At 34.0% G+C, this 15,866-nt stretch overlaps 1 protein-coding gene across 1 annotated transcript; it reads right to left on the bottom strand.

Moving 5' to 3' along the window:
* Positions 1–624: 624 nt before the first annotated feature.
* Positions 625–5,715, bottom strand: LOC100265832 (probable sarcosine oxidase). Its single transcript, XM_010650542.3, has 2 exons — positions 5,439–5,715; positions 625–2,116 (listed from the first exon to the last, which is right to left on the bottom strand). Exon 2 carries the CDS (start codon positions 2,095–2,097, stop codon positions 865–867), a length of 1,233 nt encoding a protein of 410 aa, XP_010648844.1. The 5' UTR covers positions 2,098–2,116; positions 5,439–5,715; the 3' UTR covers positions 625–864.
* Positions 5,716–15,866: the final 10,151 nt, after the last annotated feature.

The following is a 15,866-nucleotide window of genomic DNA, read 5'->3' as shown; positions in this document are numbered from 1 at the left end:
GTGGAAAGGAAGATTTTGCCCTCATGTTTGATAAGGTGATGTCAGAATTATGAGAGGAGGCACATGGGATATTTATTTTTCTTTCGCAATTGCTGGGAATGGAGTTGAGTTGGGATTCTTTTTATACTTCATTTTAAATAAAGATGAAGCCAAGTGCAAAGATAAACTCCAGGAATGGTGTCACTGCCTTTGTGATTTTGATATTTTTGGTTATGTGGAATACAAAGTGACGTTTCTACCTTTCCTCCTATTTCATTCATTTTGATATCTCTCTGTGGAAGATTATTTGGTACATAAATGGCTTTACTTTCAAAATGATAATGGTATATATTGGGCATTGGGTATTTTTAATGAATAAAATGCTTTTATTTTTTAAAGATTAAAAAAAAATATTTTAACATTTCCTAAAAATTAATTACTGATTTGCTTAATGAATTTTCTTCCTTCATCATTAAGATGAAATTATGCGTTTTATTTCTTATCTGAACCATCCCAAAATTTCCCGCTTATAGCCCCTCCTGCAGATATTTTTGATTTGGACATTTTTAACATGCTAAGAATTTTTTCTTTCGTACAAACTTGATCCTGATTTGATTCTTGGATTCCAACCAGACAGACAAGACAGACAGACAATCACTACGCATCCTGACAACCTTGTAAAAAAGCTGCTACCATGTGATTTCCAACCTTTTGAGTTGGCACTTGGCACCACCCCCTCCATGCAAAGCAAATGCGATCCACAGTAGGTATTCGATGGAATGCCAGATAGATAGAGAGAGAGACGTATCTGAATGACTAACACTAGTTGTGACTTGTGACATAATCAAAAGAAAAAAGATGGAAAATGGACACAGAATAAGCAAATCACTCCCTATGCTTACAATGGCTAACTTGATCTTCGAACTCTTTAACATTCCCTTTAGGGTTCCCTTCAAACCTTGCCAGCCTGAAGTGCTTTAGCTCCACACCCTTTGCCTCCCCGTCAAGCACCATCTCTGCCAGTGTCCTCCCCACCAGCGGCGCCATCTTGAATCCATGCCCCGAAAACCCTCCTGCAACTGCTACATCCTTCCCCAACTCCCCACCCAAGAAATCGATGACGAAGTCCTCATCCGGGGTCATCGAATACATACATGATTGTATCGCTACTGGCCCCGTACACTCGATCAACCCCGAGAATCTCCCTTCAATCCATTGCTTCAACGATTCCAACGAGGCCGGAGGACCCCATGTCCTCTTGTCTGGATCACACGAATGCCCTCCGTGCACTGCGACCTTTATCAACCCCGGGAACTCCAAAGATGGCGTGCCATAGATATAAGGCTCCCCGTAACTTGCAAACGTTGGAAACCCACTCTCAATCGTGAACTCTCCATGGTGCCCATCTTTGATTTTCCAATAACAAACGGTGGTTTCTATGGGCTGTACGGGCAGCAACGGCCCACTAACGGTCTTAACTAGCTTCTTCATCCAAGCCCCAACAGTTACAACACATTTGTTCCCACAAAACTTAGCCCCATTGCTAGTATGTACCACAATGCCTCCACCATCATCCTTTTTTATATCTTTCACTTCCATGTTGTCCATAAGAACAGCACCATTCTGGAGAGCCAGTGTTTGGAACATGGACACAGCTTTGGTAGGCTTAATCACACCACCTAGCTCAGTCAACACCCCAATCCAATTCTCCGGGATAGCCATCTTCCCTGAGAAGTGGTCGGAGACTTGGGCGGGGTCAAGAACTCGACAAGGCATGGAATAGGATTCACAGTTGGCAATGACACAACGTAGACTCTTGTCATCTGATGGCCCCATGTCAAATTGTGGGGTTTTGTAATAGACCTTATAGCCAACTTCAGACTGAACTTGCTCCCATAGTTTTGCAGCCTCCACGACCATGCCAAAGTAGTAGTTTTCAGGGTAGGTTGCGCGTATGGTTCGGGACTCGCCGTGTGAGGATCCCCTGTGGTGCAAGAAGTCGAATTGCTCGAGCAAGAGCGTGGTGTACCCCCTCTTGGCAACATGGTAGGCGGTGGAGCTGCCCATGACGCCACCTCCAATCACAATTACATCAAACTTTTGCCCTGAATATTCCATCTTTCTTTCTCTTTCTCGCCTGCCAAACGCATACAAAATGCTTAATTATGATTACTTTTCGGCTGGATTGGATCTGAGATTGAGCGGCCTTTTATGTGAGAATCTAAAGAAATTGCCCAACTCTAGACTAGGAATTTCACGGCTGCCATTCCAACAAAGTGGTAATTTTTCCTTTTTTATGGTTTGGGTAGCATACAAAATGCTTAACTAGATGATACTTGTTTTTTACGTAAATAGAAAAAGTTAATTAATATCAATTAATATATTCAATTAAATTTATTATCACTAAATTTAATTTGATTATATCAATATAGTATTTTTAATTATATAAAAAAAATGTAATAAGAGTTAGGAAATATGTTAGTCGCGGAGCAGGACTAATGCTAATCTGATAAGAAACGTGTCCAACTTGGTCAGCGTGACTCCGATTTAATCAAAGTTCAAGAAAATGAAAAGAATTAGAAGCAAAGTTTGTGAAGAATAGCCTTCACTACACTAATGGTCATATGCCGATATCTTGTCATTTTCTTTAAGATTCCGTGCTCATTCAACTTTATGAGATGAGCCTACTCTCTCTCTCTCTCTCTCTCTCTCTCTCTCTCTCTCTCCTACATAAGTATCCCATGGGTGACATGTGAGGATGTTGATTTTGCTTTTTCTGAAATCATATACTTTTCTGAATTTTTAAGCATTTCTTATTGATGTAGTGGGGAATCAAATCATGATTGTGATTAATGTTTACTGAGTTAACTTTTATTGACATGTTTTTATATTGGGATTTAGTGGGTGTTTCATAACTTAAGTTATTAAGTAATTTAATAACTTAATTTAAGTTATTAAATAATTTAATAATTTAATTTAAGTTATTAAGTAAACTAAGTATGTTTGATAAAATAACTTAACGGTAAAACTTAATATAAAAAATAATTTTAAATAATAAATAAAACCAATTAATTTATTCTTAAATCCATATCTTAATTTTATTTTCTTATTTTTATTTGTTTTACTTATCTTTACAATTTCTTTTACCATTGCACGATCTCCATTGTTATTAGACATTTTTTTACCCTAATTATAATTTATGAGAATAAATATATTAATTTGAAGATTTATAATAAATTTTAAATTAATTTTATTAAATAATCTTAATAATTAAAATAAAAATTAAGTAATAAATTTTAACTCAACAATTTAAATATAATTTAACTTAAAATCAATTTAAATTATAAAAAGACCAATCAATTTTACTTTGTTCTTGACTTGATTACAAACGAATTTAAATCAAATTTCACTCTATTTTTGAATCGATTATAAACACGAATCTAAATCACATGATGACTACCCTTAATATAACTATAATATTTTAAGTCTTTTCTTCCTTAGTAGTTCCACTAATTTCATAGGGTTAGCACGCCTATTTTAATTTTGTAATATTATCAATTGGGCTTGTGAAACAAAATCACTACTTTTTAATATTATATGTAGCCTTATACAACAAAATTATTTCGTCTTAAACTAAGGCCTAATATTTAAACACGCACCATTACTTTAATGCCAAAGGTGGTGACAAGATAAAAGACACATTATTAAAAAACTTGGGAGAATTATACTTTCACATGGTATGTTGGATTGGATTTTATGTCTTGAGAATAATGTTTCATTATTTTACTTGAATATTCTTATATAAAGAAAAATAAATAATTTTGGAAAATTATTTATTAAAAACACATGAAAATATTAAAAAAATGTTATCATAAGTACATTTTCATGTTTAAAAATATAGTAAAATGTTGATAAATGAATTTTTGATGAATTAATAACCTTACTAAAATAATAAAATTTTCTAGTTTTAACTTGAGTCAATGTACTAAATTAATAATATTATTAAATGCATAAATAATAATATTTTTAAAATTTTTAAGGGTCTACAAAAAATAAATTAATAATTGATGAAATAAATAAAAAATATTGAGTTTATGAATTCATTCATTTTCGGAATTATCACATATTTGAAACCTTTTTATTTTTTGGATATTAAATTTTGACACCATATATATTCTTTTTAGGAGTGTTTTTATCTTTTGCAATGGGGAATTATATTTTAACTTTTAGACTCTCTTATGTATTAACTTTTTATCACATTTATAGTTTTTAAAATTGTAAATCGTACATAAAAAAATATTATATAGTAGAAACATAATATTTTTTATAAATTAATAAATATTTATTTATCGATATAGTAATAAATTATTCATTTATGGATAAATCAATAACCTTATTGTATTATCTTATAAAAATTATATATGTGAGAAATTTTTGAAAAATATTTTTTAAAGGATAAAAAATCACTTAGTGATTTTAGAATAATAATTTGATATGTGATTTTTTTAAAAAGTATATTTTTATTATATAAAAAAATAATATTAATTTTTAAAATTTATATCTAAATAATAAATAATTTTCTTATCTCTTTAGGTAAGATATCACAATTGACAGAGGACAGATTTATGGAGGAGCATGCCCCATGTGAACCGCTGTAGCTTAAAGCAAATGTTGGGACGAGGTGGAATTTTGCTTCTTGTGATTTGTGGACCAAGTTCTGCGCAAGTGGTATAATTTTGGGCGCATCCAGAAGCGAAGATTCCCCTGGGGTGACGGTGACAGACCACAAGCGCACAAACACATGACTCATCCTCCAGTACAAAAAGATGAGCCATCACATGCTAAGGGGACCCCATCACAGATCCATCTCTTGCATTTTCCATAAATAGTCTTAAAAAATAAAAAGGCAAAACAAAATCGCAAAGATCACTCTTTTCAAGGTCTCAATTCATCTTTAAATTTTTGGAAAATGGTGGGATTCTTGGGATATTTGTTTCCCCTTAAAATATAGATCACGAGTTTATAAAAATAAAATATAAATAAATAGAATCAATGTATATACAATACGATCAATATATATATATATATATATATATATATATATATAACATTTGATACTGATTTTTAATAGGTATTGATTGTTATACTTTTTTTATTATTTAAAAAAGGGTGCAAAATTCATACAACAAAATGAGTAATTTAATATTTGAGCATAGTCTAAGATTAATATTATTTTTTAAAACATTAGGATTAAATTAAAATATGGGAAAAAGAAAAAAAGAAGAGAAAAATTAAGGGCTTGATTTGATTTGAAGGATTGAAAAAGGAAAAAAAAAAAACTAGTTTCCTAAAAATTTCCACAAGAATTATGATCTATTTGGGTTAATTTTTATATTTTTGGTGATTATTTTTGCTAGCAAAAAGGAGTAAATACAAGAGTGAAGATGATGAAGAGTTACCTGACTAGGGGTGAATGAGTGAGGCAGACTCCAGAGCAAAGCACCCAATTAATCAGTAGCAAATCCAGGGCAGACCCATCAACGATCAATCACTCCTTACTTGTTTCTCTCAGGATCTGGTGCAGAAAGAAAAGAATTAAACCTTGGTTTTTCCTCCAGAGCTGATGTGGGTTTTTGATTTGTTATTGCATGTGTAACAATTGTCCTTCACTCATCCGCACCTCACAGGTGGACTGCACCATCCCTCTTGCCATGGTTCTCTTGATTCCTCAGGTCTGTTTCAGTTATATATTTGGGTAGCTGTAAGGTGATAGCATTTGGGTCTCCCTCCCTTTCATTGACGTCTTCATGATAGTTGCAAATTAGATTGGAACAATTTTTAAATACAAGATTTTTTTTCTATCATCGTAAATGACCAGTGAACCTCTCTACCGGATGAGAAAAAGTCAAATTCCTTTTTGAACACCTTTTAATAACAGTTTTGAATAGCATAGGTGATGACATGACGTTGTGGGTGGAGAAATATCCTATCTATAAGTTGGTCTACAAGAAAGGGATCTCCAATATAAATGCCAAATACGTGTACATATATATATATATATATATATAAATATATAAAAGAAAAAATTATTGGTGGAGCTTCATGGTTGCTACCAGTTTTGGTTGGGGCATTTCCTTTGTTACTCTCTAGATGAAGATACTAAAATATCTTCATAAATAATTGAAAATTTTGGTTTTACCATTTCTGAATTCAAAGGAGGTTTCTTGCTACAGAAATGAGTTTCTAGGCTTTTGAGAGAGTTTTCCCAAGGGGGAGCCATCCTCTCTTTAATTGGGGAGGAGCTACTTATATGCTCCTTCTACATGAAACTTCCGAAGGGTTTCTTTCCTTTTTGTTCCATATGGTTGATTGTCTTTTTAAGTATCCAACCAATCTTCTGCAGCCATTGCTGACCTTGGTCGCAAGCTACCAAAAAAGTGGTTACAGATTTGATTTTAATGGTAGGTAGGAAAGCAACCTAGTGCTGATTGAAGGTTATCTTTTATAGATATGGTTCAAAGTCGTATTGGTCATTGAATTAGAGGGTCCCGAGGTGTATTAGTCTCGGTGTATCGGCTTGGTATTGTCAAATGAAGAATGGTATATCATACTTCTATCACAATAAATCATGAAATTGATGATAGACTTTCTAGTCCTAGAACTCCAACCATCACACATGATTGTGCACCCATATATAGGTCATTTAGCCTTCAGTGTTGTTATATATACCTCACGCTCTTGCACCTTCTCTTCTAAATATGTATTTCCAATTTGGTATCCCGTGAGACCCTTGATGCTTGGGTCTACTTCTACTATGGTATCAATCATTGATTGATAGTAAGGCTCACTGTTAACTGCATTAAAGAGATGAATTTAAAAATAGCTTTACCCACTTTCTTCACGCCTTCAATAGAAAAAAAACTTTATATTGATTTATGTTTTGATGGGAACATGTAGAGATCGATTCTTTTTGGAGGTATGCTAGCTCCTTCTCTTACATTGAAGCTACGTGTCGGTCTACGCTTAATCCTAGCATTAACAGGTTGTGAGGAACTAGCACCATTTTGATGCTTTTGTCTATCTTCTTCAAAAATTTGATGACTTTCTTTCATTGCTTGTTTCAATTGTCTTATTTCAAAATCAACCATAGCAACTTCCTCAATTTCATCATCAGAATCACCTTCATCAATTTCATAGAAATTTTCTTTATTTAAGGAACTCAAAAGTTGTGTTTTTTTTTTCTTTAATTGTGCTTTTTCTTTTGAAGTATCAAACATATGTTGTCTAACACTATGTGACACTTCTACTGGTACATGTGGATATCCTTCCACTTGTTCTAATATATGTGCGATGTGTTGCTTTAATCTTGTTATACCGCCATGTATAACTTTCCCACAATATTTACACTTCGTGGTTCTACTACTACCACCAACAAGTTCTACATGCTCCCAATCAATATCATGTTTTGAAGTCATTTTGAAAATTTAACCTAACCATGTATAAAAGGAAAACAACTTACTTTTCAAATTAAATATATTTAAACACATTTATGTAAGAATTATAATATTCAGTTTTCCACTTACTTATATGTTTCATATTGTTACCATATAAAAATAAATTATACTAAAAAAGCAATAAACACAATCTCACCTAAGTTCACCATATTTTATTTTCCACTTATTTATATGTTTTTTAATTAAAATAAATAATAGTTAAATAAATGAATATTTTTATAAAACAAAATTCTTTTAAAAAAAGTTTGTTTTGATAATTATTGATTTCTTATTATAATTTAATTGTAGAATGTTATAAAATAAAAAATCTACATGATATAATAAAGTAAAATTGATTCAAATATAAATGTAATTTCTCTATACCATGTAAATGCATACCCTTCAATCCGTATTATTAAATCATTACTTTTATAGTTATGATTATTTGAAAAAAAAATTGTTTTAAATAAAATAAAAGCATAAATAAAAAATACAATATCTATACCATATAAATGTATTTTATATTAAAAAAATATAATTTCTATACCATACAACAATAATTTAGTGAACCAATTTAATATTATAAGATAAAAAAATTACATAATTTAATAAATTAAAAATATAATCTCTATATAAAATAAAAACATTACATATAAATATATTTAATATCATCATAATATTATCATTATGAATTCTCCAATTTCATAACATTACGTCTAAACATTACTTTACATTGCATACATGAATTTTCTAATTTTACCAATTTAAATATATGTAAATCAATTTAATATTATAAAATAAAAAATGACATAATTTAATAAATTAAAAATATAATCTCAACATAATATAAAAAGATTACATATAAATATATTTAATATTATCATTATCAATACCCCAATTTCATATAAATATTACCTTCCAATTCCACAATTTAAGAACATTACATATAAACATTACTTTCTAATTTAATTGTTCACCGTACTCCCCAATTTTACCAATTTAAATACATGTAAATAAATAAATCAAATTCAAGTAAACCAAATTCAAACTTTACCAATTTAACTTCAATTTCTTTCCCTAATTTAACTATCCACCATACTCCCCAATTTTACTAATTTAAATATAAGTAATTATATCAATTTAAATACATGTAAATAATAAATAAAATTAAGGTAAATCAAATTTTAACTTAACCAATTTATCTTCAATTTCCTTCCCCAATTTAATCGTCCATCATACTCTCCAATTTTACTAATTTAAATATATGTAAATATACCTATTTAAATACATTTAAATAAGGTAAATCAAATTTTACCTTTAATAATATATCTTCAATTTCCTTTTTGCTGGCTTGTCTTTCCCATGGACCCAACACACCACATTTTGCAGACTGTCGGACCTTCCCCAACACACCCACACTGCCACACATAGTCACACGTTTGTAGCAGTCATGACACCACACAACCACAATTGGAGGGAAGAGGGTTGCTTTGCTAGCGTCCAGTCACCATTGCGGCACTGACAACACACCAAAGATCTACATTCTGGCAATGGTAGATTTAAGGTCAAGTAACGAAATCTTCAACCATGTCTCATCATTTGTTGATTTTTTTTTTCTTTTTAAAGGCTTTTGAAAAGGTCACAGGTTTGTTTCAAACTTGTTTTTTTTTTCTTCTTTTCGTTTGATGTTGTGGTTGAAAGATTGGGTTCGTGAATCACAGATTCACAGGTGTTTTCTTTTGTAGAGGAATCTATGATTTCTCTAGAAATCTTTGATTTTTGTTGTGATGGGAAAAGAGAGGGAATCTCTTGATTGAGGTTTTTTATTTTATTATTATTATTTATTTATTTATTTAATTGAGCCAACCGAGTTAACTCAGAATATTAGTTGAGTCATCTGAGTCCAACAGATTCAATTTCAAGTATGGGTATAAATCAGTACTTGGTATCAGACTTGTTGTAGTTGGCATCGAGTCGGATACCACTCGATCGAGTCATACCGGACTCGATCGATTTTTTGAACCCCACTACAGACTGTTGGACTTTCCCCAACACACCCACATTGTCACACACCGTCACATGTTTGTAGTAGTTATGACACTACACAACCATAATCGGAGGGAGGAAGGTTGCCTTGTTGGCGTCAAGTCATCGTTGTGGTACTGATGATGCATCAAAGATCTACACTTCGACAATGGTAGATTTAGGATCAAGTAAGTAAATCTTCAACTGTGTCTCATTATTTGTTGATTTTTCTATTTTTAAAGGCTTTTGAAAGGGTCATTAGTTTGTTTCAAACTTGTTTTTTTTTTTCTTGTTTGATGTTGTGGTTCAAAGATTGGGTTCATGAATCACAAATTCATGGGTGTTTTATTTTGCAAAAGAATCTCTAATTTCTATAAAAGTCTTTGATTTTTGTTGTGATCGGAAAGAAGAGGGAATCTCTTGATTGAGGGTTTGTTTGTTTTTTTTCAACTGAGTCGGCCGAGTTAACTCGGAATATCAGCCAAGTCATCCGAGTCCAATCAATTCAAGGCCGAGTCTGGGTATAAATCTATATCTGGTATCAAACTTGTCGTGACTGGCGTCAAGGTGGATACGACTCGACGAGTCGTACCGGACTCAGTCGATTTTTTGAACCCTACTGCAGAAACACACCCACACTACCACACATAGTCACACGTTTGTAACAGTCATGACACTACATAACCACAATCGGAGGGAGGTGGGTTGCTTTGTCGGCGTCCAGTCATCATTGCGGTATCGACGACGCACCAAAGATCTACACTTCGGTAATGGTAGATTTAGGGTTAAGTAAGTAAATCTTCAACTGTGTCTTATCCTTTGTTGATTTTTCTCTTTTTAAAGGCTTTTGAAAGGGTCATGGGTTTGTTTCAAACTTTTTTTTTCTTCTCGTTTGATGTTGTGGTTTAAAGATTGGGTTCGTGAATCACAGATTCATGGGTGTTTTCTTTTGCAGAGGAATATTTGATTTCTCTTAAAATCTTCGATTTTTGTTATGATGGAAAATGAGAGGGAATATCTTGTTTGATTATTTATTTATTTATTTAATTGAGTTAGCTGAGTTAATTCGGAATATCAACCAAGTCATCTGAGTCCAACCGATTTAAGGCTAAGTCTGGGTATAAATTTGTATCTGGTATTGGACTCATTGCGGCCGAAGTCGAGGCAGATACGATTCGATCAATTTTTTAAACCCTATTTATAGAGGACTTTAATCGTAGGTGTTTTTTTGGTAAATGTGTTTTAGGTACTTGATTATAGTTAGATGTATTTTAAATAGCATATGTTTCGAGAGTGTTTATTTTTTGCATATTAGTGTCCCCAACTTCCAGTTCTTCTAAAATGAAGGACTTTGAAGAGTGGAGGCTATTTCTTAGGAAAATAGTGTCAAGAAATGATGGTTATTCGAGCAATTGCTTATTATGTTACTCATCTTTATTTTAAAGGGGTGGGCTTCAAAGGTTAAGTTTGTTCGTTTTTTTATGAATTATCTATGGTCAAGTAAGTTGTTAGAGATGTTGAGCTTGTTTGAGTCTAGTTTAAGAGTTACATTGGAGTAAGAGGTTTGTTTTAACTTGATTGAGTAAGCATGGAGGCCTTTGCCTTGAGTTTGGTTCTTGTTGTCATGCCATGAATTTTATTAAATAGTTCATGATGGATTTAATACGAGTTAAGGATGATGGCTTACCTAGATCTAATCTCTAGAGTTGCTTTGTTTGTTGGCCTTGCTTAGCTTCTTAATTTGTACTTGGTTGTATTATGCTTTACTTAGGTGCTTAGTGTTGTCATGATGGAAATGCCAAAAAATTTTAAGTTGGTGCTGAGGTGGTTTTGAATTTTGTGGTTGAAATTGCTTGTATGACGTAGCTGTCAAGGGCTTAACTGATGATAATGCAACTTTTTTGAGATTTTGTATGTGATGAAATTGAACTTTTAGAGGATTACAAGATACCTGCAAGCTAACCAAAGATGTGATGCTTGTTGATCAAATTTGATTGTTTTTTTTTTCTTATTTGTTATTTTTGGGGATTGCCAATGGTTAGCTTACCATGTTAGGTCAAGGTAGATACCGGGACTGAAGTGCTTTGGAAGTTGCTCATGTTGGAAATTAAGTGAATTAGATGGTGATGCATATTTTCTTTCCTCATCTATTGGTGTGACTTGTTTTGATATAAACAAGGTCGAGCCATCTAGTGATGAGGATAAAGAACACAAGTTGTTCTCACTTGCAATGACTTCTTTATGAAAGTCTTTATGATGATGGTGGTGTCTACTTTGTTTTTAGCCCATTGTGATAGAATTTTGCTTGTGTTAGGTTAATGCAACCTCGATTTGGACAACACTTTGAAATTTGAATTTGCTTTTTCGCTTTATCAAGATCTGATATGGTAATTATGCATGTTTAATGAGGTTGGAAAGGTGATTGCAGGTTATTGTATTGCTGCAAGCTTTCATGTTGCATTATTATATGCTTTTATGTTGCACTGTTGCATTATTGTAGGCTTTTATGTTGCATTATTCTTGGCTTTTATGTTACATCATTGAAGGCTTTTATGTCTCATTGTTGTAGGCTTTTAACCCTCTTCCTTGGCTAAGAGAAGAGGTCGAACTATGAGTGAGACTTTTTTCCCTAGGTGATTTGTCTTTTTGACTGGACTTAGTATGTGATTACTACTCACAAAGTGTTATTTTATAGCTTATAATTAACTCTTTTAAACACTTTTGAGTAGTAGTTATTACCTTTTAACTCAATTGGCATGTTAAGGACCCTTGCAATCAATTCTAATCAAATTGTGTTAAGTTTTGGTGTTTTGATAGTTTTTTGATCACCAAAGCAATCCGAGATTGAGGAGAGTTCTTTGGAATCCATGGCAAAGCAATGGAAAGCTCAGAAACATGAAGAACCGAAGCTTTGAAGTCCTTTGCCATAAGCAAATCTGGAATGCAAGGAGTATGAAATCTTCCCTAAAAAATGCCACGTGGCTCTCTCTCTCTTGTGTTGATGCCTTGCGTCCCAGTGATCCACGTAGCTGCTAAGTGGACGCACACTTTCAACCTAGATTGAGTTTTGGTTCAGTCTTCCCTGCAAAAGATGTCAGGACAAGGCGTTCGGACACACCATCGGAGGGCGGCGGAACGTGGGCTGTGGCAGGCTGTCGGAATGACGTAGCAAGGCTTGTGCACTTTAGTCAATGATCCGGACAACATATCCGGATAGGATATGCTATCGTCCGGGGTGTGATGATCGCGAGTGCCGTGTGCTTCTCCCTGAGGGAGTCCGGATAGGGGAACGCGCCACGTGTCCTCTTGGGGAATCCGGATGGAGTTGCTCTGGATAGCGATGTGTGCTCCGTGTCATCAGGGGGAGGGGTCCCTACACCATGCACATGCAGACGGTCCCCCTTGCGACGTTCCACCTTCTCCGGATATCTCACATTCGGAATTCTGTCCGGTCGACGTTCCACCTTCTCCGGATATTTTATATCCGGCGCCTGACGCCGGATGGGAAAGGAGGGCGTTTCAACTTCCCCGGTCAGACATATCCGGATCCTCTGATAGTGCTTACCCAGAGAGTTTCGCAGCCATTTTGCACAGTGCCGCGGTGTTCTCCTAAAGCTTCCCGATATGTGCGACCGACATTTTGAGATATTTTGCTTTAGATATTTGATGTCTAAATCCCCAAACTCTCCTTGTAACCCACCTATCATAAGATTCCTTAGTCTTTAAGCAAGAAAAAAGGGTGAATAACCTCTTATATATAGTTTGTAATTTTCTTTAAAAAAGAGTGTCGGGAGCTTGTTCTCAGACGCATCCTTTGTACAGTTTTGCAAGGAAGTAAAATACAGAGCCTTTGCTCTACCTTACCTTCTCGTTTTGATTGTATTGTATATTATTTACTTTTTCTTTCTAGCCAATCAAACTCTAAGGATTTTTCCTCGGAGGATGAGAGGCTAGGCTCTCGTCTCTTGGAGTGAAGAAAGCCGAGTAAGTTTCCTCATGCATAAATTGGAAGTTTTGTTGTTTTAGTTTTTAATGAAGAGAAAGTGTGACCCGTTAATGGTTTTTATCTTTTTAGTTAACTTAAAACGCCTTTAAATCACCTGGGCCAACACTTGGTAAGGCAAGTGATCTCCGTCCATTGAGATGCACTAGTTTATCTCTTGCGAGCCTTTGGGAGGTGGTTTGAAGGTAGGATTTTCTAGAATAGCCAACACTTGGTAAGCTTTTGGACTCTAAGGAGACATCCATTAGTTATCTCTTGCGAGCTTTTGACGGGTAATCCAAGGTTAAAGATCACCTTGAATGGCAAATGCTAGGTGAGAGGCACAAGCCATTGCAAGATGCATCAGTGAGAGGAATTTAGTGTTTGAACCCATTAATGGGAAGCATCTGTACCACACCAGTTAGAGAATTAACTATATGTTAATTCTCTAATGCGAGGAAAAGAAACAAGTGACCGGAACTCTCCTTTTTGTATGAGGAACCTGAACCTCGTGATCTAAACTCCAATAAACACTTTTCTTAGTAAGTAATTTCCATTACTTTATTTTTGGTTTCACTTAAAAACCAACCTTTTCAAACATCTTTATGTTTTATTTTAGAGCTAACTTTGAAATGAAAAGACACCAATTCATCTTTGAATTAATATCAATTGTGGAGTGAATCTCATCCCAGTGAACGACCCTAGAGCCATTATGCTATGCTAGCTAAGGCTATCCTAGTACATGGTGTAATAGGTTATAAATTTTGTTGATTACTCCCTGAGGACCACAATTAAGGGACACCAGCTGGACATGTATCAAATGACACCACTAACAGGGACCGTTGAGAGGACATGAATCAGCTGAGACACCAATTGGGAACAAATCAGTATGTCTTGGCTCATAAGACAAATCACAATTCTCTGAAAGTGGACCAGGCAAGGTCCTAAAACTCATATTTTTTTGGATGTTGGAGCTTAAGAATGGGATCCATTCAAGACCTCCACTGGAGATTTTATGACTAGGATTTTAGTTTTCAGAGTAAATTGATAAGTAACACTCAAAATAGGAAGCTTAGAGTATAATAGTATTAGCATAATACTTTTTCAAGTAAGCTTGATTATAAGGTTTAGGTGTTTTGCTGCCATTAGATTGGGATTGCCAACATGCCTCTTATGAGGTCATTTTAAATACTTATTTTAGTACCTATAAGAACCTCAATATAATGTTTGAATGATCTTTCCATGAGGTGGACTTGTTATATAGCCTATCTTGCCTCTTTTGACATAGTACATCATAAGTCAATATGCAGGTTCAATTGTTTATTTTGCATGCAACCAGTGGAATTAATGATGTTTTTAGAGTAGAGAATGTAAAAGATCCAAGCTGAGCTCTCTACATAATGGAATAATTAGAACGAACCACTTCGATCAACTTGTCTAGTAGATAACACATCTAAGGACCTTTTAGTTAAGAGTTTTGTTGTAAGGGTAATCCATGCTCATAAATAGAAGTTGGTTTGGTGTTAAGTTGACCTATATCTAGAAGCAAATCTTGACTAAATGTGTGTAGGTGTGACCTATACTCAGAAGTGTGGAGGTCGGCTTGACACAGATGTGATCCATCTTTGGAAGAATGAGGGGTCAGTTTTGCGCCAAGATAACTTTCATGTATGATCATAGGGGGCGATTCAACAAAGGATGTCTTGAATTAGGAGGACTAATGCAAGATGTGAGCTTTTAGGATAGGGTTTCAAGGTATCTAATAAAGATGCATTTCAATTTTTCATGGCTATTCACCTTGATCACTTATTTTTAGCTAGGCTATCAATAAAAGCCCCAATTTTGAAACTAACTTGGTCTTAGGTCTCTAGTTGAAAGGTTTTTCTAACTTGTAAGACATCGGTTTTTCATCGTTTTTTTTTTCAACATTAATTAAATGAGTTAAAAATCATAAAATATGTGTGTTAAGGTAGACTCACCTAAACCTCAATTGATCACTTGCTTGGGTGACAAGATTTTTATATGTTTAGCTGATGCGTATATGAGTTAATATCAAGATCATTCTTGTGCTTTCTGATGACTTTTCATCAAGGTTGGGTAAACTGGATGACTTTTTAAGGTGTACCTGATTTTCAAACACTTAAGGTGTCTTGACGTACGAACCCATCATATGTTGTTGACAACTTTCATAGTCTTTTAATTTTATATAAGTGCCTTTGACCGAGCATAAAGCCACAAACAAGTTTTGCCCAAAAGGAAGAGTTAAGCACTTCTAACATATGCTAAGTAAACAGGAGGTTAGGTAAACTCTCGAGCAAGCTGAACAAGATCTAGTATGCCTTAAGTAGTCGATTTGATAGAGATTCAACTATCAATTGTAAGGATGG

Source organism: Vitis vinifera, chromosome 4 (assembly GCF_030704535.1).
Source record: "Vitis vinifera cultivar Pinot Noir 40024 chromosome 4, ASM3070453v1".
In the NCBI taxonomy this organism is placed as follows: domain Eukaryota; kingdom Viridiplantae; phylum Streptophyta; class Magnoliopsida; order Vitales; family Vitaceae; genus Vitis; species Vitis vinifera.
Note: the sequence above shows the minus strand (reverse complement) of the source record. Positions and strands in the feature narration are given on the sequence as shown.